General features: G+C 42.7%; 1 protein-coding gene across 1 annotated transcript in view; it reads right to left on the bottom strand.

Moving 5' to 3' along the window:
• Nucleotides 1-21,380, bottom strand: part of LOC308588550 (uncharacterized protein) — a 49,349-nt gene extending 27,969 nt beyond the window's left edge. Inside the window, exons 1-10 of the mRNA XM_081196959.1 lie at nucleotides 21,087-21,380; nucleotides 19,384-19,628; nucleotides 19,120-19,268; nucleotides 17,172-17,297; nucleotides 16,283-16,444; nucleotides 15,239-15,398; nucleotides 14,596-14,729; nucleotides 13,052-13,211; nucleotides 11,868-11,968; nucleotides 9,165-9,266 (exon numbers count right to left, since the gene is read on the bottom strand). Of these exons, the coding sequence (XP_081053085.1) occupies nucleotides 9,165-9,266; nucleotides 11,868-11,968; nucleotides 13,052-13,211; nucleotides 14,596-14,729; nucleotides 15,239-15,398; nucleotides 16,283-16,444; nucleotides 17,172-17,297; nucleotides 19,120-19,268; nucleotides 19,384-19,628; nucleotides 21,087-21,257 (1,510 nt within the window). The 5' untranslated portion in view covers nucleotides 21,258-21,380. The remainder of the gene's footprint in view (nucleotides 1-9,164; nucleotides 9,267-11,867; nucleotides 11,969-13,051; nucleotides 13,212-14,595; nucleotides 14,730-15,238; nucleotides 15,399-16,282; nucleotides 16,445-17,171; nucleotides 17,298-19,119; nucleotides 19,269-19,383; nucleotides 19,629-21,086) is intronic.
• Nucleotides 21,381-21,792: the final 412 nt, after the last annotated feature.

Below are 21,792 nucleotides of genomic sequence, written 5' to 3'. Positions count from 1 at the left end.
ACTCCCATAATCCCTGACCCCTGGTCCTGCTAGCTAAGGATGGTGGGAGTTGTAGTCCAACAACAGTGGAGACCCAAGTTTGGGAAAGCTTGCAGTAGAGACAAAAGTGAGCAGAGCAAAGATTGTAAATTCGCATAGAGACTTGAGCAGAGCTCATCAGCAAATACCAGCCAGGGAGGCGTGTGGCCTGGGGTGTGGGTGTGGCTTCAGTTGAGCTCCAAGAAATATATTTGAGTATACCCCTCAACTGTTCCGCTTTAAGCCAAGAGTGGCTGGGGCAACCCAGTCAGATGGGTGCCATATAAATATATGATGATAATGATAATGATAATAATAATAAATGATAATTTTTTTTATTTATACCCCGCCCTTCCTGGTTCAGAAAACTGGGCTCAGGGTGGCTAACAACAAATTTAAAACACTTAATTGATGCTACAAAAAAACCAACATAAAATACGGTAGAAAACGTGAATAACAATAAAACCAAAAATCAAAAATAAATTTAGGGGGGAAATCCATCCAATAAACATTAGATGATCACCAGGGCTAGGTGGCTATTTGGTAAGCGAGGAGACCGGAGAGAATTAGCTGTGGGATCCCAGAGTGGGTAATCTTCATAAAAAGGGGAGGGGGAGGGAAGGAAAGGGAATAAAAGATCAGGCTAAGTTCAAAATTGAAAGCCAGGCGGAATAGTTCTGATGATGATGACCTCCGAGAATTACAGAAGCTTCCGACTGGATCCTGGGATGTCCTGTTTTGGCTCACACAAGAGTGTGCCTCACAAAGATACCTGGTTTTTTTGGGGGGGGGGCACAATCTCTCACAAGTTTCTTAGCTCCGGCAGGAGTGCTGCCCCCAAAGAAGCACATCCTGATTTTCTTCTGCGGCATGTTGGGGGGGGGAGTGATAGAGAGGTCTGGAAGGACGTATTTGGCCCCCAGGTCTCAGTTTCCCCACCTCGATCTACAATCTATTAATCACACAAGGAAGTGTTTTTCGTTTTCCAGAAAACATTTTTGCCCCACATGCCCCTAAGGAGGCCTCTTTCTCCCTAGAGATCTGGAAGTTGTAAAGTAAGTGCAGTTACACTAAAAATCACTGGTGTTATCAGAACTACATAAGATGTTCCAAAGCCATGTGTTCTTTTCTAGCCAACAATCTCGGAGTGCACATCTGCACCCACAACAGAACATCACAGATTGGAAAAATCATTTTCCCAACAGGCAACAGAGAAAGCACTCCTCTCCTAACCCTTGCTTCTGCAGAGTGCTATATTCTTCTTTAACCCTACACTGTACTCCTGTTTTGCACGAGCTTTGCCATGATTACGATTTTAACAGTTACTCTGTTAATGACTGTGGAGGCCAATTCTAGATCCACGCATCCTTCACAGTGGGGACATAGGTTTCCGGGCAGGAGTTGATCACTGTGAGGGTTTGCCAAGCATGCCTTTCTCTTAGTACGTTTCTCCATTTCGTCCTGAGTTCGAGCGTCTTCAAAGTCCATGACACCTTTTGTAGAGGCTGTTCTCCAATTGGAGCACTCTCAGGCCAGTGTTTCCCAGTTGTCAGTGTTTATACTACATTTAAAGACCTTGAGAGAGCCTTTAAACCTCATTTGTTGACCATCAGCATTATGCTTTCCATTTTTAAATTTCGAACAGAGTCATTGCTTTGGGAGACGATAATCAGGCATCCGAACCACAAAGTTGATGTTGAAGAATCATTGCTTCGACACTCTTGATCTTTGCTTTTTTCAGTACACTACCTTCTTCCAGTGTAGTACCTTTCTTATGTATGATGTTCTGGATTGACTTAAGCCAAAGTTCCCAGTTATGTCTGATCTGTGGAACTCTGCCTTAATATTGGCTAAGAAAGTAAGCCAGGGCCATGTCTTGACTTATTTTCCTAGTTTGTTAACCGCAGTTCCCCATGCCAGGTTCTTGTCATGGAATCCAGCACATGGTGGGAGGGAAATCCTGAGGAAGGAGGGGGAATGGGAGCAACTCTGCCCTAATGTTTAAGGTTTCATAAATCATGGCTTATGAAGTCTTGAACCACCATCCTCAACAGGCCAATATATAAGCCCTTTGTGCTTTTGTAAACAGACAGCACGGGACGGATGAACTGAAATACGTGCTATTTATCTTAGGAGGCATTAACACATCATTGTGACATATCCCAGACTTGTGGGGAAGTCCAGTGCTAGCGTCCATTGGAAAGATCAGTTCAGGCTGAGGCTGGATTTTAAAGGACAGTAAAATGGGAGAAACTGAAGCATTATAAGGCATTATAGGATGATGAGCTTTTCTCCAAAGAAGCTGCCGCTGGGAGCAGACAATAGGAGTTGCTTTTCCATTTCCAGAGATTTCTAGAGACACATTTGGCTGACTATGGTTCAAAACAAAAGGCTGGACTAGGTAGACCCTTGGTCTGACTCAGGCAAGGGCAAACCTTATGTTCTCATGGGCGCAAGAAGAGCAGAGACAAGCAGTCTTCCCTTGCTAAGATGAGCATCATTTCTACATCCCAGTGCTAATCCTGCCACACAGCTAAATGTGCTTCACAATGCACCATCACAAGCAAAGCTGGAGGTTTACATTGGAATATATTTGGCCTGATCCAGCTCCTTGGAAGAAAGCTAGCATAGAAATGTAATAATAATGTGTGAGCGTCTGCCCATAAACTACGGAACTCACTTCCATCGGAGGCAATGATGCCAAACAACTTGAACGACAAATCAGACGCTAGGCCTGTTGGCGGACCAACTCTGCATTACAAAGATGTCTGCAAATGTGGCATGAAGGCTGACAACACCAAGCATGCAAGATGACCACAGTGCCTGCAGAAAGACAGTGAGGTTGTGTGCCCACAGCAGTGACCAGAGGAGGAATGACCACTGAGAGAGGAGCTCAGCGAGAAGAAACCCCATGGTGCATCTGCAGCAGCACAACCAAATACCTTCATCTGCCCCAGCTGCAACAAAACATGTCTCTCCCACATTGGTCTCTCCGGCCACAGCAGGCGCTGCAACCTTCCCACAGTTTGAATTCAGTCCCAAAGCTGCACTCCTCCATTGTCTCCTGAGACAGACGGATGCCAACCATGCAGACCAGGCTATCAAAGACCACTAGCCATGACGGCTATGCTCTGCCTTCACAGTTGGAGGCAGTGATGTTGGCATCCATCTGTCTCAGGCTTCTGAATACCAGTTGCTGGAAAGTGCAGGAGGGGAGATGTGTCTTGTCATCAAGTCCTGCTTGCAGGTTTCCCACAGGCATCTGGTTCACTACCATGAGAGCAGGATGCTGATCTAGATGGACATGATCCAGGAGGGTTTCTCTCTCTCTCTCTCTCTCTCTCTCTTAAAGAAAGGGGTTATTTGACATAATTCATTGTATTAAACCTTGGGTACCTTTGTGCAAAGAAATGATTCATTATGTTTCCAAACGAATCACACCAATGATTCTATTTTGAGGGAAATGATTAATTGGGTACTTTCTTTTTTAAAACAAGGCACTATTGTTTTTGACGTTCATCCTAAGAGTAGTAGTAGTCACACCTTTACACTGAGACAGTGAATACACCACAAACTGTTATCAACATAATTAATCTGCTGTAGTCAGAGAAAAACAAAACACCCGACCATCTTCTGACATGTTACACACCGTGTACACATCACTGACTTGCATCCAGACATGGCATCATTAACTGAAAGAAGCTGGATTGTTTAGAGTACAGAAATGCATATACTGTGGTACAGTGTGCATAGGAATGCATTTAGAATATGCAATGAGAATAGCCTCTACAAAGGCATTGCGGATTTTGAAGTAGCACAAATTCAAGATCAAAGGGAATAACGAGCTAAGAGGAAGGCACGTTTGGCAAATCCTCACCGTGATCAACTCCCACCTAGAAACCTATGTCCCTAATGTGGAAGGATGTGCGGATCCAGAACTGGCCTCCACACTCACCTTCAGACACACTGCTAAGAGAGAGAGAGAGAGAGAGAGAGAGAGAGAGAGAGAGAGAGAGACTGAAATCCAAAATTTCATTAAATTAGGGGAAATTGCTTTGCAAAAATATGAATATTAGGAGAAATTCACATAAAATGAATTTTCATGGGGACTTGCTTTTTTAAAATTCGCAAACTGATGTGGAAACACGGACAACAAAAATTAAGATTGGAATAATGAGAAACAGAGAGAACCTGAAATTTTCAGACCCATTTCATTTTCTGGGAATGGATCTTGTGTCACTGGCAAACTAAAGTGGTTACTATGTATACTTTGTTTGCTTATTTGTTTAAGCATGCTGGGGCCCAATCACAGATAAATCAAAAGTCTAGATTTCTCCATTGTTTCTATGGACACCTTTCATTTCTACCTCTGGGGAAAGAAAAATGGAGGACTAAAGAACCGGAAGTTGGGCAAACTGGGTGAGTTGAAAATTCAAGGACCAAACTAAGCCTCCACCATGTGTTCTCCACATGAAGAGGTTCCATGCATGTAGTTAGAAATGAGGCCATGTTCGTGGCTCTTCCTCCATCATCACATGATACCGTTGGGACGTCCCTTGATCTCCATGCATTATACGAATACACCTACACAAGACATGGTGATTACACTTAGGCACTCCTTGTGATCAGACCCTGCAGGGTAAAGGGTCACGAGAGTGTGAACTGCCTAGGCACTTTGACCTTCTCCTAAGAATGCAAGGAGAGCCCTGCTGAATCAGACCGAAGGCCCAAGTGTGAGAAATGAACTCATTATCCATACTTTAACCCACTTCGTGGCTATGTGAATCAGAGAAATGACAGAACGCAATCTGTTCTTGAGGCTTTGAGGAAATAATATTCTCATCAAAAGCTGCTCTGAGAAACAGTCAAAACATATAGTGAAATAGCCTTTTTGTAAACCACAAATTTCCTCTTTCTCTCATGAGCAGATTTTGATGGGACATGCTATGGAGATGATATGTAGCCATCTGTTTTTGAAACGTTGAGGAAATAACGTTGTCGCCCGCCTGAAATAATCTCAAAACAAATCTCTCATTTATTTAAAGCATTCATGTCACACACAATAACCAAGCAGATTAAAATATCTAATAGACAGGGAATCAGAGATTACCTTAAAAGTGGCTAAATTCTGGGCTGCTGCTATAAAACTAAGGAGACAAGCTCTGAATGAATCTAGTGGCCAATGTCTTAATATGCACATTTTAATTTAGTGATTCAGGTAGGTAGCCATGTTGGTCTGACGCAGTCAAAATATATTTTTTTCCTTTATTTCCCCCCACCCCCAAAAGCAGGTCGGGGAAACCGAACCAGGTCGAGGAACAGCGGGATGGCGGCGCTGCGCCTCCCTGCTGTCTCCCGAGCTTGTGGGGCTGGCCGATGTCTGCCCGGCGCGAGGGGCGCTCTGCTTCAGGGCGCCCCGCCCGCCGGGCGGCAGGCTGCTATCCGCAGTGTGGGGAGCCCTGCGGGGAACTCCTGCAAGGCTCCCCATGCTGCGGATGTCTGCCTGGCGCGGGGGGAGCTCTGCTTCAGGGCGCCCCGCCCCCCGGGCGGCAGGCTGCTATCCGCAGCGTGGGGAGCCCTGCGGGGAACTCCTGCAAGGCTCCCCACGCTGCGGATGTCTGCCCGGCATGGGGGGGTGCTCTGCTTTCAGGGCGCCCGACGCTCCGGGAAGCAGGCTGCTATCCGCATCCTAGACAGCCCTGCGGGACCTCCCACAGGGCTGCCTAGGCTGCGGATGTCTTCCTGAAGCCTGGAGGGCGAGAGGGGTCGGTGCAAGCTTCAACAAAAGCCTGCATTCGCCCCATAGGACGCACCAGATTTTCCCTTCATTTTTGGAGGGGAAAAAAGTGCGTCCTATAGGGCGAAAAATCTGGTAAATCTGAAGAAGTCTGCATGCACACGAAAGCTCATACCAAGAACAAACTTAGTTGCTCTCTAAGGCGCTACTGGACAATTTTTTTAATTTAGTAGTTAAGGTTTTAATCTATATACAGTGGTACCTCGGATTACAGATGCTTCAGGTTACAGACTCTGCTAACCCAGAAATAGTACCTCTGGTTAAGAACTTTGCTTCAGGGTGAGAACAGAAATCACTCAGTGGCGACATGGCGGCAGCAGGAGGCCCCATTAGCTAAAATGGTACCTCAGGTTAAGAACAGTTTCAGGTTAAGAACGGACCTCCAGAACGAATTAAGTTCTTAACCTGAGGTACCATATATAGCTTTCTACATTGCAAGATTGTGTTGCAAGGACCCATTTTGTTACATTCTTTTCCTAGGCAGCCTTGACCAACAGCATCATTCTGTATTAATTGATAAAGATTTCCGACTCCCAATAATCAGCTCCTTGTAAGCTATGAAATGCTACTTTTATTTATCTCTTTCTGCGCAAGGAGCCATTTTGCAGTGGCTTCTGTCCTGCCAAAGTAACAGAAGTGCCTGCTGCGTCTTTTCATTCCAAAACCCAAAAAATGTCGAGAGGCGATGAAAGCACATAAGACACTCGCTGTGATTGGAACCCTGCAGGGTTAGGGCTCACCCTCCAACATTCTGCATGAAAATAGGGAAATCATATGCTTTTAGAAGGGATGCGGGTGGCGCAGTGGGTTAAACCACAGAGCCTAGGACTTGCTGATCAGAAGGTCGGCTGTTCAAATCCCCGCAACGGGGTGAGCTCCCGTTGCTCTGTCCCTGCTCCTGCGAACCTAGTAGTTCAAAAGCATATCAAAGTGCAAGTAGATAAATAGGTACCGCTCCAGCGGGAAGGTAAATGGCGTTTCCGTGCGCTGCTCTGGTTCACCAGAAGCGGCTTAGTCATGCTGGCCACATGACCCGAAAGCTGTATGCCAGCTCCTTTGGCCAATAAAGCGAGATGAGCACCGCAACCCCAGAGTCATCCGTGACTGGACCTAACGGTCAGGGGTCCCTTTACCTTTATGCTTTTAGAATGAAATGTCCCCAGAGGTCATGGGTGCATGGATTGCCTTTGCACTTTGACTTTCTCATCCAAAGCCCAAGTGTAAGAAATGAACTCAATATCCATACTTTAACCCACTTCACAGCTATGTGAATCAGAGAAATGACAGAACACAATCTGTTCTTGAGACTTTGAGGAAATAATCTTCTCATCAAAAGCTGCTCTGAGAAACTGTCGAAGCATATAGTGAAATAGCTTTTTTGTAAACCACAAATTTCCTCTTTCTCTCATGAGAAATGATGGGACATAGCAATGGGGAACATAATACGATTCAATTTATTTCTGACACAATACATTTAAAACTAGACTGCTATTATAGTCATGGATTCTCCCAAATAATCATGGGAGCTGTAGTTCGTTAAGGGTGCTCACTGTGCAGAGTTACAATTCCCAGTACCCTTAACAAACTACAGTTCCCAGGATTCCTTATGACGGTTATATATTCATTTTCCCAGTAAGTGAGATTAAGAAGGTAACCAAGCCAGTAATAGCATATGCATTTAATTCTCAGCACAAACAAACACAACTGATGAATGGAAAGTTCTGCTTGGTATAATGTTTTGTGACTCTGGCAGTATGTTGGTATTAAACATTGCTTACTAAGGAAGAAAAATTATTTACTGGATTACTTCTACTGCGGAAGTGGTCATTTCATCTCACTTGAAATTGTCAGCTGAAGTTAGGACACCTTTCTACATTATATGTCCTAGCTTTCCACCCAAGTTTATTGGGTCTGAAATAATTTTGGGGGAAAAACACTAATCTCTATTCACTGCAGGAAACAGTGGGCAAAATGTTTTGACTATGTTAAAAAGAACATCACACCAGATGGCCTTAGTGGTTCCTTCTGGTTTTCATAATCTATGTGTCTGAAAATAACTCATGCTTTTTAATGCTTTGAGTGGATGGAAGTTTAAACATCCCGTGAGGCCCCAGCTCTTTAGGGTAACATATTCAGTTGTTTTGATAGACTCCGAAATATATGCAAAAATGGCCATGTTGTAGAACAGCAACAAAAACGTAGCCCGCATATGTGGGAACAAAAAATACTTTATTCATGAATTATCAAACATCATGTGAGAAACAAGTACATACAAACTGCTGGGCTAAAACCACATGTCCACTGATAAACAAAGAAATGGGGCCTGCAACAAAATGTTGCAGTATGGATTGCTCTTGGTTCCAGGCTACTGTTTCCCATCTCAACCCAGATTTCCATTTCCCCCCATTTTGTGGCTACTGAATTTGCTCAGTCTTCGTTTAGGGGGTTTCTCTCCCCTTCAACTTTCCCCCTTAAAACTTTTTTGTCCTTTTGCAGAACTTTGGGTTTATTGCTTTTATTTAGTAGCTCAGCTAATGTACAGACTGCTCCCCATCCAAGGATCTCCAAGTTGGTTAACTCTAACTTGTTTAAAACCTCACCATTCTGCTGCATGGATGGTACTGTTCTGGCTATGTAGAGAACTGAAATTGCTATTAGTATAGATCAGCCTTCATCAACCCAGATTTTTTGGACCACAACTCCCATCAGCTGCAGCCAGCTGTCATTTATGCCAAGGTGGTGAAGGTTATATATGTGTATATGTGAATGCCAGCGGTCAACATACGGAATAAAAAAAGATGAGAATATTATGCAAGTGTCAGGCACAAAGTTCACAGACTGAACATTTATGCTGCAGTCGTCAAAAAGTGGCACTTAACATTGGTGAAAGCCAGTCAGTCAAGTTTATCTGCTAAAAAACACTGGTCATTACAAAAATACAGAAAAGACAGTTACTGATATACATTTCAGCACTGGGAGTCTGGGAGCCACTGCAATTGGCCCAATACAGATATAATATCGCCTTAACACACATTCGTGAGTTAGTAATATGGCCTGTACTAACTGCTGTTTCTAAACAGTCTTCAAAGGCAGCCCCACACAAAGCACTTTACACTAGTCTAAACCACTTGGAAGTAACCAGAATATGGATAACGGAGGTCAAGTTAACTGGTATGCCAGCTTCCAAGTTTGAAATTTCAAGGATAGCTCTGGTTGCATCTGTTTGGATCTCCAAACATCTGTAGTAGCTGCCATTTGTAAGCGTTATAAACATATAACCAGTTTCAGTGGACCAGTGCTGATATGGTTATTTCTGAACAGCTGTTTTCTGTATCGTCAGTGGTTTAACCTCTGCATGGAAACCAGCTGTTTGCCCTTGTGATCTGAGTAACTCTCTTGCTATTAGGGTCAAACTCATGTTGATTTGTTCCGCTGAAGAGGTAAAAGAATCCTATAAAATGAAACATAGTCAAGTTACTATAAGTTACATGCAGCAAGAAAATATGAAAAGAAAAACATGCTGAGGTATTGGGAAACTTTGGCTAGTGCAAAAGACAATGGCTGGGACATTGGCTTCATGGGGGTGGAGAGATGGTGAACGCGAAAGGGATAATTTCCTGCTATTGACCCTGTTTGATGTCAAACTAACTGCTACGTCTGCATAGCACTGGGCGACAGCTCTCAGCAGCCTCCTGGAAGACAAGACGTGTTCTCCCTAGCAGAGAGCGCGTGTTGCGGTGGGGGATACAAGCCACCCCATTGTTGCTGGGCGGATTTGTAGAGGGACCCAGGCAGTGAGTTGGTTAATCGAGTCACTGGGGAGAACTGCTTGTTTTAAATACTGGTCGCCCAACTTTGAGTGTGCTCTTGGCTGCTTGCACCGGATCACCCGCCCACCCTCCCTGTATTGGGGGGGGGGTTGTTCGCTTGACCTTGCTATGCCTGTCATGGGGTCGTCTGCTTTGAGGCAGGGGCCTGGTAGGAATTTGTCCATCTGGCTGATTGGCTGGTGCCATTTGGTTTTGCCTACTGCGTAGCAAATCATCACAACTTGTAAGGTTGGCGGTTAGGCATTGGTTCAAATTGGTTGGTGGAGGGGTAAGTGCCTACCCCTCCAATGGTGGTGCGGAAAGGGAATTCCGTTAAAGGAATCCAGGGGCTTGCCATTCTTTTCGTCCTTGTCCCTGGCATCGGACTTGGGTCATGCAAGCCACCAGGAGCATGAGGGTGAGAAGTGAGGGACTGAGGCCCAGCTTCATTTTTCTCCCCAAAATTTGTTTCCCTGACTGGCTTCCGCTGGAATCCGGAAGTCAGTCCTGTCCCCTGGGCAAGGACAGATAGTCGGAACCAATGCCTAAGCAACCACTCACTTGGATGTATTTAAATAAAGTTGTGGCCAAAATAGTGCCAAAAACCCAAACCAAAATTGATGTGTGAGTTATTGGGGGGTGGCTTGGGGACCTCGACACGTAATGGTCATCGATAAGCACTATCTTATAGGCACAACATTTATATTTTGTGGGATTATGATGGCGTCCGGCACATTTCTGCTGCGCCACTGCGCTCCTGTGCCTAGCTCTCTTCAGCTCTCTCTTAGCTTAGTCTCAGCAGAGTTCCGCAGCGGGAGAAACTGTTGCCGTGTGTGGGTAATAAATCAGACTGTACGCAGGCTTCTTGCTTATCTCCAACAGTCTTTAATCGCGTAGAATAACATCATAAATTAGCCCGGCGAAAGAGCAGACATCCTCTCGCCTCTCTCGCCTCTCGGTCAAAACCGAAAGAGAACTCACACACAGAGAAACACTCCCGTATGTGAAACATAGCCACGCCTCAGAATGTGAGACGTCACTCAGAACTGTTTAACCCTGTAAGTTCTGATTCTCCTCACATATTTCACTGCTAATCTCGTGGAAAGGGGCATAATTAAAGCTGCAACTATATGCACAGCAAACGTCACATCATGATCTAGATAAGTATTAAAATTTCATACATGTATTTTGAAGATCCAGCCTTGGGAGTTACTCGTCATTATGGTGCCCTTTAGACCTTGATTAGCAACTATGGGCCTATTCTATGGTTTGTTGGGAACAGAGGAAGTTGCCTTATACTGAGTCAGAACTTTGGTCCATCCAGCTCAGTAGGAGTTTTTCCCAATCCTATGCTGGGGAATGAACCTCTGGACCGGGGATCTTTTGCATGCAAGACAGATACTCCACTTTTGAGTTATGGGAAACGTGACTGGCCATCAGGGTCAGGGATGTTTCAATTTTAATTGTGTTTAATGTCACAGTATCTCTTGGGAATGCGGTACCCATCAAAATCAGATAAGGGGTACAGAGACAACCATAAGTGGTTTGGAACTTCTGGATTTGGATATAGACAGAGCAGGGAGAGTGAAGAACATTTAGCTTAATAATAATAATAATAATAATAATAATAATAATAATAATAATAATACATTGGCTCCCAGTATGTTTCCAGCACAATTCAAAGTGTTGGTGCTGACCTTTAAAGCCCTAAACAGCCTTGGCCCAGTATACCTGAAGGAGCGTCTCCACCCCCATCGTTCTGCCTGGACGCTGAGGTCCAGCGCCGAGGGCCTTCTAGCGGTTCCCTCACTGCGAAAAGCGAAGTCACAGGGAACCAGGCAGAGGGCCTTCTCAATAGTGGTGCTCGCCCTGTGGAACGCCCTCCCACCAGATGTCAAAGAAATAAACAACTATCTGACTTTTAGAAGACATCTGAAGGCAGACCTGTTTAGGGAAGTTGTTAATGTTTGATCTTTTACTGTGTTTTTAATGTCCTGTTGGAAGCCACCCAGAGTTAATTGATCTATTTGTACCCCACCCATCTGACTGGGTTGCCCAGATGCAATGGATATACCATTGAATCAGCTTCCTACACGCCTGGATGGAGTTGCCCCCTTTTAAAAAATGAATAATAAAATATGGGTACTTTGACCCAGACCATGGGAATTTCCTGTTTGTACACATCACAAGGTTCACACCAGGCTGGAATCACTTCATATGTCCTCATGACAGAGGCTACTTACCATTATGCTGAAAGGCCGCATCAACCTTCCCATTAACACCTGGGATGCCGTCTCTTATTTTTGTGGGTTTCTTGTCTATGGTTTGGCTAGCTTCATTGTATCTGAGTAAAAATATATAATAATAATAAGGAAGGCATTTGTACACGAACAAAGCACTATTTGAGATAACAATGCTTTTTGTTGGGGGGGAGGGGATTTGTGAATCCCTGAATCCAAAAAAACCACCCATCTTAGAACTGCTCCTTCCTACAGCCACATGGGAAGAAGTCATGTGATTTCTGGCTGCCACACTCATGCAAATCACTGCTAGAAAGCACTCTCTGTATTTGTGGGTGGGTCTCATTCAATGCTACTTCCTCCGCAGGCCATAGCTCATGAAGGCACCCCAAGGGTCTAAACCAGCTCAAATAAATGTGTGGAACTTAATCCTGGGGACACTCCGTGGGGAACATTCAATTCTGTCAATCTTCCCAAAATGAATGGGACTTGAACAATAAAACAGAGCTATATATTTGAATCTATCATCTATATCTATCTATCATCTATATCTATCTATCTGTCTGTCTATCTATCTATCTCTATCTATCTATCTATCTATCTATCTATCATCTATCTATCTATCATCATCTATCTATCATCTATCATCTATCATCTATCTATCTATCTATCATCATCATCTATCTATCTATATCTATCATCTATCTATATCTATCTATCTATCTATCTATCTATCTATCTATCTATCTATCATCTATCATCTATCATCTATCTATCATCTATCTATCATCTATCTATCTATCTATCTATCTATCTATCTATCTATCTATATCTATCTATCTATCTATCTATCTATCTATCTATCTATCTATCTATCTATCTATCATCATCATCTGTCTATCTATCTAGCTATCATCTGTCTATCTATCTATCTATCTATCTATCTATCTATCTATCATCTATCTATCTATCTATCTATCATCTATCTCTATCTATCTATCTATCTATCTATCTATCTATCTATCTATCTATCTATCTATCTATCATCTATCTATCTATCTAGCTAGCTATCATCTGTCTATCTATCTATCATCTGTCATCTAACATGCTTGATCCTGTGGTTCTTCTGGAGCTCTTTTCAAGCCAGCGACGAGTATTTACCAATTGCATCTGACACGATTTCTTACCTCCAGTATCTGTCAGATGAAAAATAGTATGTCGTTCTTTCATTGCTATTGTAAAACGCTGCATCGATTTTCTTGACGTCTTTTGGGAAGCCCAAGGTATGGATGCGCTTGGGGTAGCCAGGAAGCCTGGAGTCTCCTTTCACAGCCCAAAATTGGTTGCCTGAGATGAAGCAGGTGGGGAAACATATTTTAGCCAACGCTTCTCAGTGACGGCAATAGAAGAAAAACAACGCTGGGGACAGCACAGGAGGTGCAAAGTGATTTTTAGGGTGGGGGACAGTGCATGAGAGAGATGTGCCTTCCCTTCCAATAACTGCAATGGGGTGGGCAGATTGGGGGGAGACTGCATTAGTACCCACCCCTGCACCCCTCTGATATTGCTCATACCACTTACATATGTGGAAGAAATAGGGGGGTTGGATGCCAAAGGAGACAAGGCTCCCATACCTTTAGTAGTTGTGTAGAAAAAGTAATTAGGACCAGAGGGAGATTCTGAGTCAGACTTCGTCTATACAGTGCTGGATTCATGTATAAACTAAACAAGCTATAGTTTAGGGCCCCACTCTCTTGGGCCCCCCCAAAAAAAATTAAAGGAAAAAACCTGGATGTACATTTCCAAAATATAAGATAAAAAAACAAATAAAATAAAACCTACATACAACAACAGTGTTTTGTGTTGTGTAGGCTCCTATGATGTAAATAATGGACCCCACCTGCTAGTCTGCTCCCTAAAATATCACTGGTTTGCTTGTTTCTATATACAATGGTACCATAAATTACCATCTAGCATATATTCAACACAAAAAACAGCGACAATTTGTTGTTGACAAAGGACAGCTGGACATATAAAGGGCCCCCTTAGCTTAGGGCCTCATCAAACCTAAATCCGGCCCCGAATTAGGACCAGAGGGAGATTCTGGGTCAGACTTGGTCTATAGACCTTAAAGTTGTCTAAAGTTGTCTGCCCAGGAGTTCCGACAGGGTTTTCTCCCAGCCCAACTAAGGGATTGAACCTGGGATCTTCTGTGCCCAAAGCAGATGCTCTACCATTGAGCTATGACCCTTCTTGTAAAAGCTACAACTTTTAAAGGGACTGAAACACTGTCCTCTTTTTTGCATCTGGCCACCAGATCAAGGGTGGAAACAGGCACGATAATGCTATCGCTACAGCAAGCGCATGCCATCAATGTAGCGCCACTTGCTTGCCAATCTTCATTTTGCTATTATCTGCGATCGTCAAGATGGAGTGGGCTGAAAGCTCTGCAATCGTTTTTATTTGATTTTTCAAATATAGCTTTATAACAAAACCAAATAGATTTACATATACCCATCCCCTCAGTGGGTCCTAATGTCAACGTTTTCAACTGTGTATTATATCATAGTCTATGTTTTATATCTATCCATATTATCAATTGTATTATTTTTTTTACATTACAAGTGCAATTAAAATCCTGCTAATGTTTTCATCTGCTTACAGTGGTCTGGGCTGAAAGCTCTAAATAGTAAAAGTGTAACAGAATCGTCATTATTTTCTGCATCCTTACCTTTAAAAAGAAACGCCACATCTTTATCACTATTTTCAAAAACTGCATCAACTCCAGATGTTAAAAATGGCCAGAATGTGGAAATTAAACTAAAGTCAAGCTGTGCATAACGGGGGTGCTTTCGCCAGAAATACCTGTAAGAAACATATACATTTATTTTATATAATGTGCCTGGGGACACGCTATTTCTGTACTTGTACCATCTAGACAGCATGATGATGATGGCAGCTTTTTCCTGGTAAGTGAGGAGAGGGGCTTAAAGAGAGGAAAGGAAAAGGAAAGGGGTTTGTGTGCGTGATAGAAGAACCCAGTTACCAGGGAGTAAGTCCCATTGAAATTACTTCTGAGTAGACATGTATACGATTGTACTGTTAGGCTGCACTCCTAACAACACTAATCTGGGAGTGAGCCACATTGACTTACTTCTGAGAGACATGGCTAGGACTGAACTATGAGTCATGTTCCTGCATTGCAGGGAGTTCGACTAGATGACCCTTCCAACTCAACAAATCTGTGTTTAGATCTGATTGTAATCAATGGGCCAAGTTCATTATGGCTGCCCTAAGCCCCATTCAGTTCTATGGGACTTGGGCACAGCTTACTTTGTTTGGATGGTAGGGGGGCTTAAAGATTACTGTCTTACTTGTCTTTAAAAAACAACATTTCTCCCCGAAAGTTAGTGACAGCATCAAACGTCAAATGAGGATCACAGGCAGTTGGTATTGCAGGTTGGGTTGGCCTGGCAGGTGCTCTTGGTATGTCGTCTTCCACTGGGTCCTCCTCAGGTGGGTTAGTTGTTGATCCTTAAAGATATTGAATAGTCTGAAATTAGTAGAGCACAGCCTTCTTTGTCTAAATATAAGAATACTCAAACATTTGCACAAAGAACACTTCCTTAATTATATGTTGACATTAATTTACACAGAGCATGTGTAAACAAAGTTTTTGACAAGCAGGACCAAGAAGAATGTATTTCTTTGTAACATATCATTAAGGAATGGCTTTTACATAGACTAACATAAACATCAGTCAACTTTCATTTCCCAAATGTTACACTATTTTAGATTCTCTCTCTCTCTCGTATATGAAATTGTAAGGATGCTGTCACATTGCAGTTCGCTTAGCCACAGACAGGTGGCACCGAGAACTACAGCATGTTGAGCTGCTAGGCCAGTGGGTGGGCAGGCAGCCCAGCCAAAGAGAGAAGGGGAGGAGAGTTCTAGAAGATGGACCAGCAGGCTCAGGCAAGGTGAGAAGGAGGGGACCAGAGGATGGAGACACAAGCAGGTGGGTCTTCCATACAAACCACAGGGTTATGGTGGTGGAGTTGGTGAGGTATAAAGGGTGGGGAAAGGGATATATGGGGTTCATGCATGAAGTGAGCAGGGCACAGCCCTGAGTGTGTGCGTGTGATGCTTGCACCCCAGTGAGGTACACCTAGTCATATAATTGTTTTCTGTTAGGAAACATGTAAAGACGCACCTTTTCCAGCAGGCTGAGTGAAGGGAACTGTGATTCATAATTTATGAATAGTTTGATGATGATGCTTTTACTAGTTGTACTCAAATAATGGCTTGAAGTTTGTGTGTGTGTGTTTTAAGGTTATTACGTTGTCAGTCATCCTGTGGCCTTTCAAAAAAGGTATTACAAATTCCTTAATTATTTAATAAAACTGAACATAAATTACCATAGAGGAACTGAATGCCTTTGATATCGTCCTGAGAGAGAACTTCTTGAGTGAGCTGGGTGTAGCTATACACTGGGAACATCACGGCTTGGGGGTCCTGGGAATGGTAGAGCCCAAGCGAGTGGCCAAATTCATGAGCAGCAACAAAAAACAGGTTGGAACCTGAAAGGCAGAAGAGAAACGCATCACGTCACAGATTTGCATCTCCAAGGTTTAACATAAGGAAAGTCCTGCTGCATCAGGCCAAAGGCCATCATAATCCAGCATCCTGATCTCACAGTAGCCAATCGGGTTCCTATGGGAATCTGGTAGCAACAGCACCTACTGCAGCAATCAACACTCCTCTGTAGATTAAAATGTTAAAATAATAAACACGGTTGCTTTTTTAAAAAACAGCAACAACAACAACCCTCTAACAGTTAGCATCTGTCTAAGCAAACTCTGTCTCCCAGTGTTGCTCAGAAGGTATCTTATAACAACTGAGAGCTCTCGGGGAAATACAGATTTGAATATTGTTCACTATAGTAAATTTGCATTTCTGCAAGCAGATGGCAAAAGTAAGATGTGATAAAAATCCCCCGTCCCCATGCAAACCACAGAGTTATCTATAAGCACACTGTATACAGCATAGAGGCTGACTGATTGCCTGCCTTCTGGACCTTGTTTGGTGCACAGAGATTTGAAAATAAGCCAGCGGACTCTCTCTCCTTTATGAACTTACTTAGGAGCAAATGAACATGTCTGAGTCAGCTGACACCACGTAATTCCCCCTCTAGAAGTATATGCATACTTTTGTGTTTGCAACTGGAGATAGGGATATCACACTAGATCTCCAATACGACATGGCAAATCTGTGTGGTTTTGTTTGTTTTCCATTCTTTAAAATTACCTTCCAAGCCGTTGGTCCACTTTTCGTCCTCGTCAAAATGAGCATCTCCTCCAATACCTCTGCTGGGAGCATAGGCGTGGGCAACAGTCCCGCCAGGACCATCAAAGGGATTGAAATCGCCATGTTCTAAGTACACAAGAAGAAACAGTTGGTTGCCCATTTGCTGGCCATAGTTGCTGAGCTGCACTTAGTTATTACTCAGCAATTGTGCCTTCATCCCAGAGTTTCCAATTGCAACACCATCAACACACTGATAACACCTAGCCTTGCTTTCTCCCCTTCCTTCATAAAATGCTGCTGAAGCTTCACAAAACATGAAGCAAGTTTTTACAAAACAAGAATGTGTGAAATATGCTGTAACTATTTCTAGCGTGCTAGTAAACATGTCAAAAAAGGTTATTTATGTATGTCACTACTGTGGCCCGTGTTTCGTTAGCCCATAGCTGTCAACTTACAGATTTGAAAATAAGGGACCAGCAACCTCAAAAATAAGGGATCAGCAGCCAAAATAAGGGATCAACAATTACTTTGATAAAATACATATTTTGTTGCGTTCAAATGGCTTTAGATACCTATTAGGTCTATAAATTACCATATAGCATATATTCAACACAAAAAACTAGCAACAATTTGTTGTTGACAAAGGACAGCTGGACATAGAAAGGGCCCCATTACCTTCAGTAGCTTATTTAAGGGACATCATCAATAAGGGACAGCAGCGGGACATGGCGCTGGGATAAGGGACTGTCCCACCAAATAAGGGACGCTTGACAGCTATGCGTTAGCCCAAAAATGGAAAACGAGTGAGGTCCTAGCTAAAGAAGAATGGCAACTTAAACTGATGGCATATGTGAAGCTTGTGGACCTAACTTATAGAATAAGAGAACAAGAAGAACATACGTTTAAAGAAGATTGAAAAATATTTATTGAATCTATGGGAGGGATTGTGGCAGCATTAAGGTAAATTCAATAGTGTAAATAAGTTTTGATGGATGTAATAACGGAATACTAAATGATTTCGTTTATATAAAATATGCAGGGATTTATGCTATTTAAAATGAACCACGGAAAGAGAAGAAGGGAAGTCATTGATATTTTTAGGTTGTTTAAATGAATACTCTAAATTGTAAAACAGAAAATGTAATAAAAATTATACATAAAAAAACCGACATGTAACCCATGAAACCAGATATCATATAACACTAATGCACCATGGAGCACCAGGCATCTCCAGTTTTTCCAGCCTTCTCCCTGCCCCCCAGCACTGCAAAAACAAGGTATTGTACTTGATGTCCAATTGCTAGAAAAGCTACACTGGAAGATTCTTCAGTCTGGGCATCACAAGTTGTCCAGAAGTACTGTTAGCAATTGGTTTAGGAGGAAGGGCCATAGCTCAGCTGGTTTGCATGCAGAAGCTCCCAGAATCGATCTGTGACAGCTCCCAGTAGGGCTGGGGAAAACTCCTGAAACCCTGGAGAGCGGCTGCCACTTAGTATGGACAGCACTGAGCTAGATGGACCAATGGTCAGACTCAGTATACAGCAGCTTTCTTTCTATACGTTCTCAGCCCAGTATACCTGAAGGAGCGTCTCCACCCCCATTGTTCAGCCTGGACACTGAGGTCCAGCTCCGAGGGCCTTCTGGCTGTTCCCTCACTGTGAGAAGTGAGGTTGCAGGGAACCAGGCAGAGGGCCTTCTCAGTAGTGGCGCCCGCCCTGTGGAATGGCCACCTATCTGACTTTCAGAAGACATCTGAAGACAGCCATGTTTAGGGAAGTTTTTAATGTTTGATGTTCTGTTGTGTTTTTAATATTCTGTTGGAAGCCACCCAGATTGGCAGAGTATAAATTTTTATTATTATTATTATTGATGTCATATCCATCCAGCGTTTCTAGGTTGCCCTTAATATATTTAATGGTTCAACCTGTTCCCGCCCCCCTTTTTTTACCTCTTTCAGCAAAACTGATCATAATATCTGCATCGCCGGCTGAAACACGTTTGAATGTCAAGGGTGTAACCCGGCTCCACACTTTAAACGCTTTCGCAATCTCTTCGTACACATCGCTTGAATCCATATCTGGCGTATGGTTCACAATCCTTCGAAAAAGAAGGCAGCACAAATCAAAACAGAAGCGGGCTATCATTTCAGGCTTTGGTTAATCACTATAAAATGTGTGGGTTTCACCCTTAAGACCTGATACTGAAAGATTACCTGTAGGTCAGGTCTTTCTTCTCCCATTTGGGCTGTCCCGGAAAGAAGCCAAAATCCCCAACATCTGGGTTTCCACACCTGGGTTTCTGAATTGCCTCCAGCGTATTGGAATCCAGGTTGCCCGTCACCTGGAGCCCCATGAATTTTTGCATTTCTTTGATTTTTTTAACAAAAGGGCTGTTGGCTTTCTGTCTAAAAACTGGTTGCCCATCTGATGTGAAGTTGTAATATTTTTCCAAGTACTTCTGATAAAGAAAGAGAAATGTGCACATTTATTTATTTTTAATTAACAAATGTATAGTCTGCTTCATAGCATAAAGCCACTGGTGTGGTGTACAAGATACACAGAATGAAACACAGAAACAATAAAAACCATTTCAAGAAATGCTAGGAACAAACAGCTTCTGCAGATATAAAATTGATGTTCCATACATGATGCCAGGTGACTTTCTAATATTGGCTGCTAATTGATTGATGTGCATATTGTTCAAAACTGCATACAAAGATGTGTATACAGTCAAACCTTGGCTCCCAAACACTTCTGTTTTGGAACGTTTTGGCTCCCAAATGCTGAAAACCCAGAAGTAACTGCTCTGGTTTTCGAATGATTTTCAGAAGCTGAATGGCTTCCGGGGAGTTTTCTTTCTTTTTTCTCCATTGCCAACTGCCCTTTGATCCTCGGTTATCAAACATTTCGGAAGTCGAACGGATTACGTTCAACAACCAAGGCTTGACTGTACTGTAGTATGTGAAATTCACACTGAAATGTTAAATTTTGATGATTTTTTTTTTAAAAAAATGTCATCAATTGTTGCAAAAATGTGGAGAAGGGGAATTTAAGACTGGGTAAAAATGAAAGAAAAAAATGCACTGAGAGAAATCTGAAACTGACATATTTATCCATTGCTAGGTTTTACATGCTATTTTCTTCCCGGCTCAACCACACAGATTGTTAAAACAGCCTTTGAATCATCTACATGCATATATTTGTTCCAAGCTCACCACCACTTAAGCCACCTGCCATTGCCTGACTTTACTGCAAGCAAGGTCAATTTCATTTTTGCAACATAGCAATTCTATGCAGTGAGATCAGGTAAAATTCTCAGTTCCAGTATACCTAAAAAGAAATCACGAATGCAGAAAATCCCTTATAATTCTGCAGTCTAGATTCTAAAGTATCTTATGCTGGTCTGCGACCATAATAAAGTTTGTTGTTGATTGTAAAGTAAATCCATAACGCTAAACAATAAACAACAAAGTTTTACTTACAGTAGACATATTAAAATTAATGGGGCCATGTTCATTAATTTCAGTGGGTTTGCTCTGAATAACATTTTGTTAAAGACCACCGTAAAAGACCAACAGAGTGCACAATGCATAGAATTCTGGGGAGGTCCACCTTTCTCAAAATAATGCAGACCAAACCAATAAGCTGCAAAACCAGCAATCACTTTTCATTCGAGCCTTCTTGCTATTCATGGACAAATGATTTCTATCCAGTGCTTTTTTTCCTTAAAAAAAAAAAGGTTAGGGGTACTCTCATATTGACTCAAGAAAACCACCATTTTATAGTTCAGATCGGGGAAAATAAATACAGTAAATGGACAAAAGTACAAAGATTCACAAAATGTTTAGGGGTATGCGTACCCCTGCATCCCCCCAGAAAAAAGCACTGTTTCTACCCATCACCTAACCACCATTACCTGAACGAACCGCAAGTTTTCTTCTTCTCTACCTTGTGAACTGACTGGCGCTGCATATGCCACGGCCAGGCACAGCAGCATAAAGCAGATGGTTTTCATTCTGAATCCAGTTGCTCCTTTACGCACGTTTCCGTTTCCAAAGCTCAGTCTTTGCTCCTGTTTACTATCCATCCCTGCTTATATAGCACTTTTGGGGCTTCATAAAACAAGCTGCGTTCTGACTCAGTTAAGAATATTACCCAATCAGCAGGAGGAGAGGGCATGGAAAAAGAGAGAGTTATGTTTTGGCCTGGAGATAGTTGCTTCACTCTTCACCTTGGCAGATGTTGCAATCTTAAATAATTTTGTTTTAGGAAATGGTTGCCTACGTTTGTCCGTCAATTAGCCGCAAGGATGCTGACAGCATACTCCAGGGTGACGAATCTGTCTTCGTTTTTTATCCGAGACTTGAATAATTTTATTCCATGGGGCACAGTCAAGGTGGCTCTTGTTTATAATCCAGAAATAGGCCCACAAATTTATTTGATTCTATTCATTTCGGACCAATTCCTAGCTTGAAACGACTGGCTATTTTAAAATGATCAGATGAATCCAGACTGCTGGAACAAATGCTTTTCCAGCTCAAAAGGACTGTCAAAATAACACCAAAATATCGAGTGAATTCAGAAATGAGAGAGAGAATAGTGTTATATGTTTGCTGCATGAT

Source organism: Podarcis bocagei (assembly GCF_964188305.1).
Source record: "Podarcis bocagei genome assembly, chromosome: 6".
In the NCBI taxonomy this organism is placed as follows: domain Eukaryota; kingdom Metazoa; phylum Chordata; class Lepidosauria; order Squamata; family Lacertidae; genus Podarcis; species Podarcis bocagei.
This window is presented reverse-complemented; position numbering and strand designations above follow the sequence as displayed.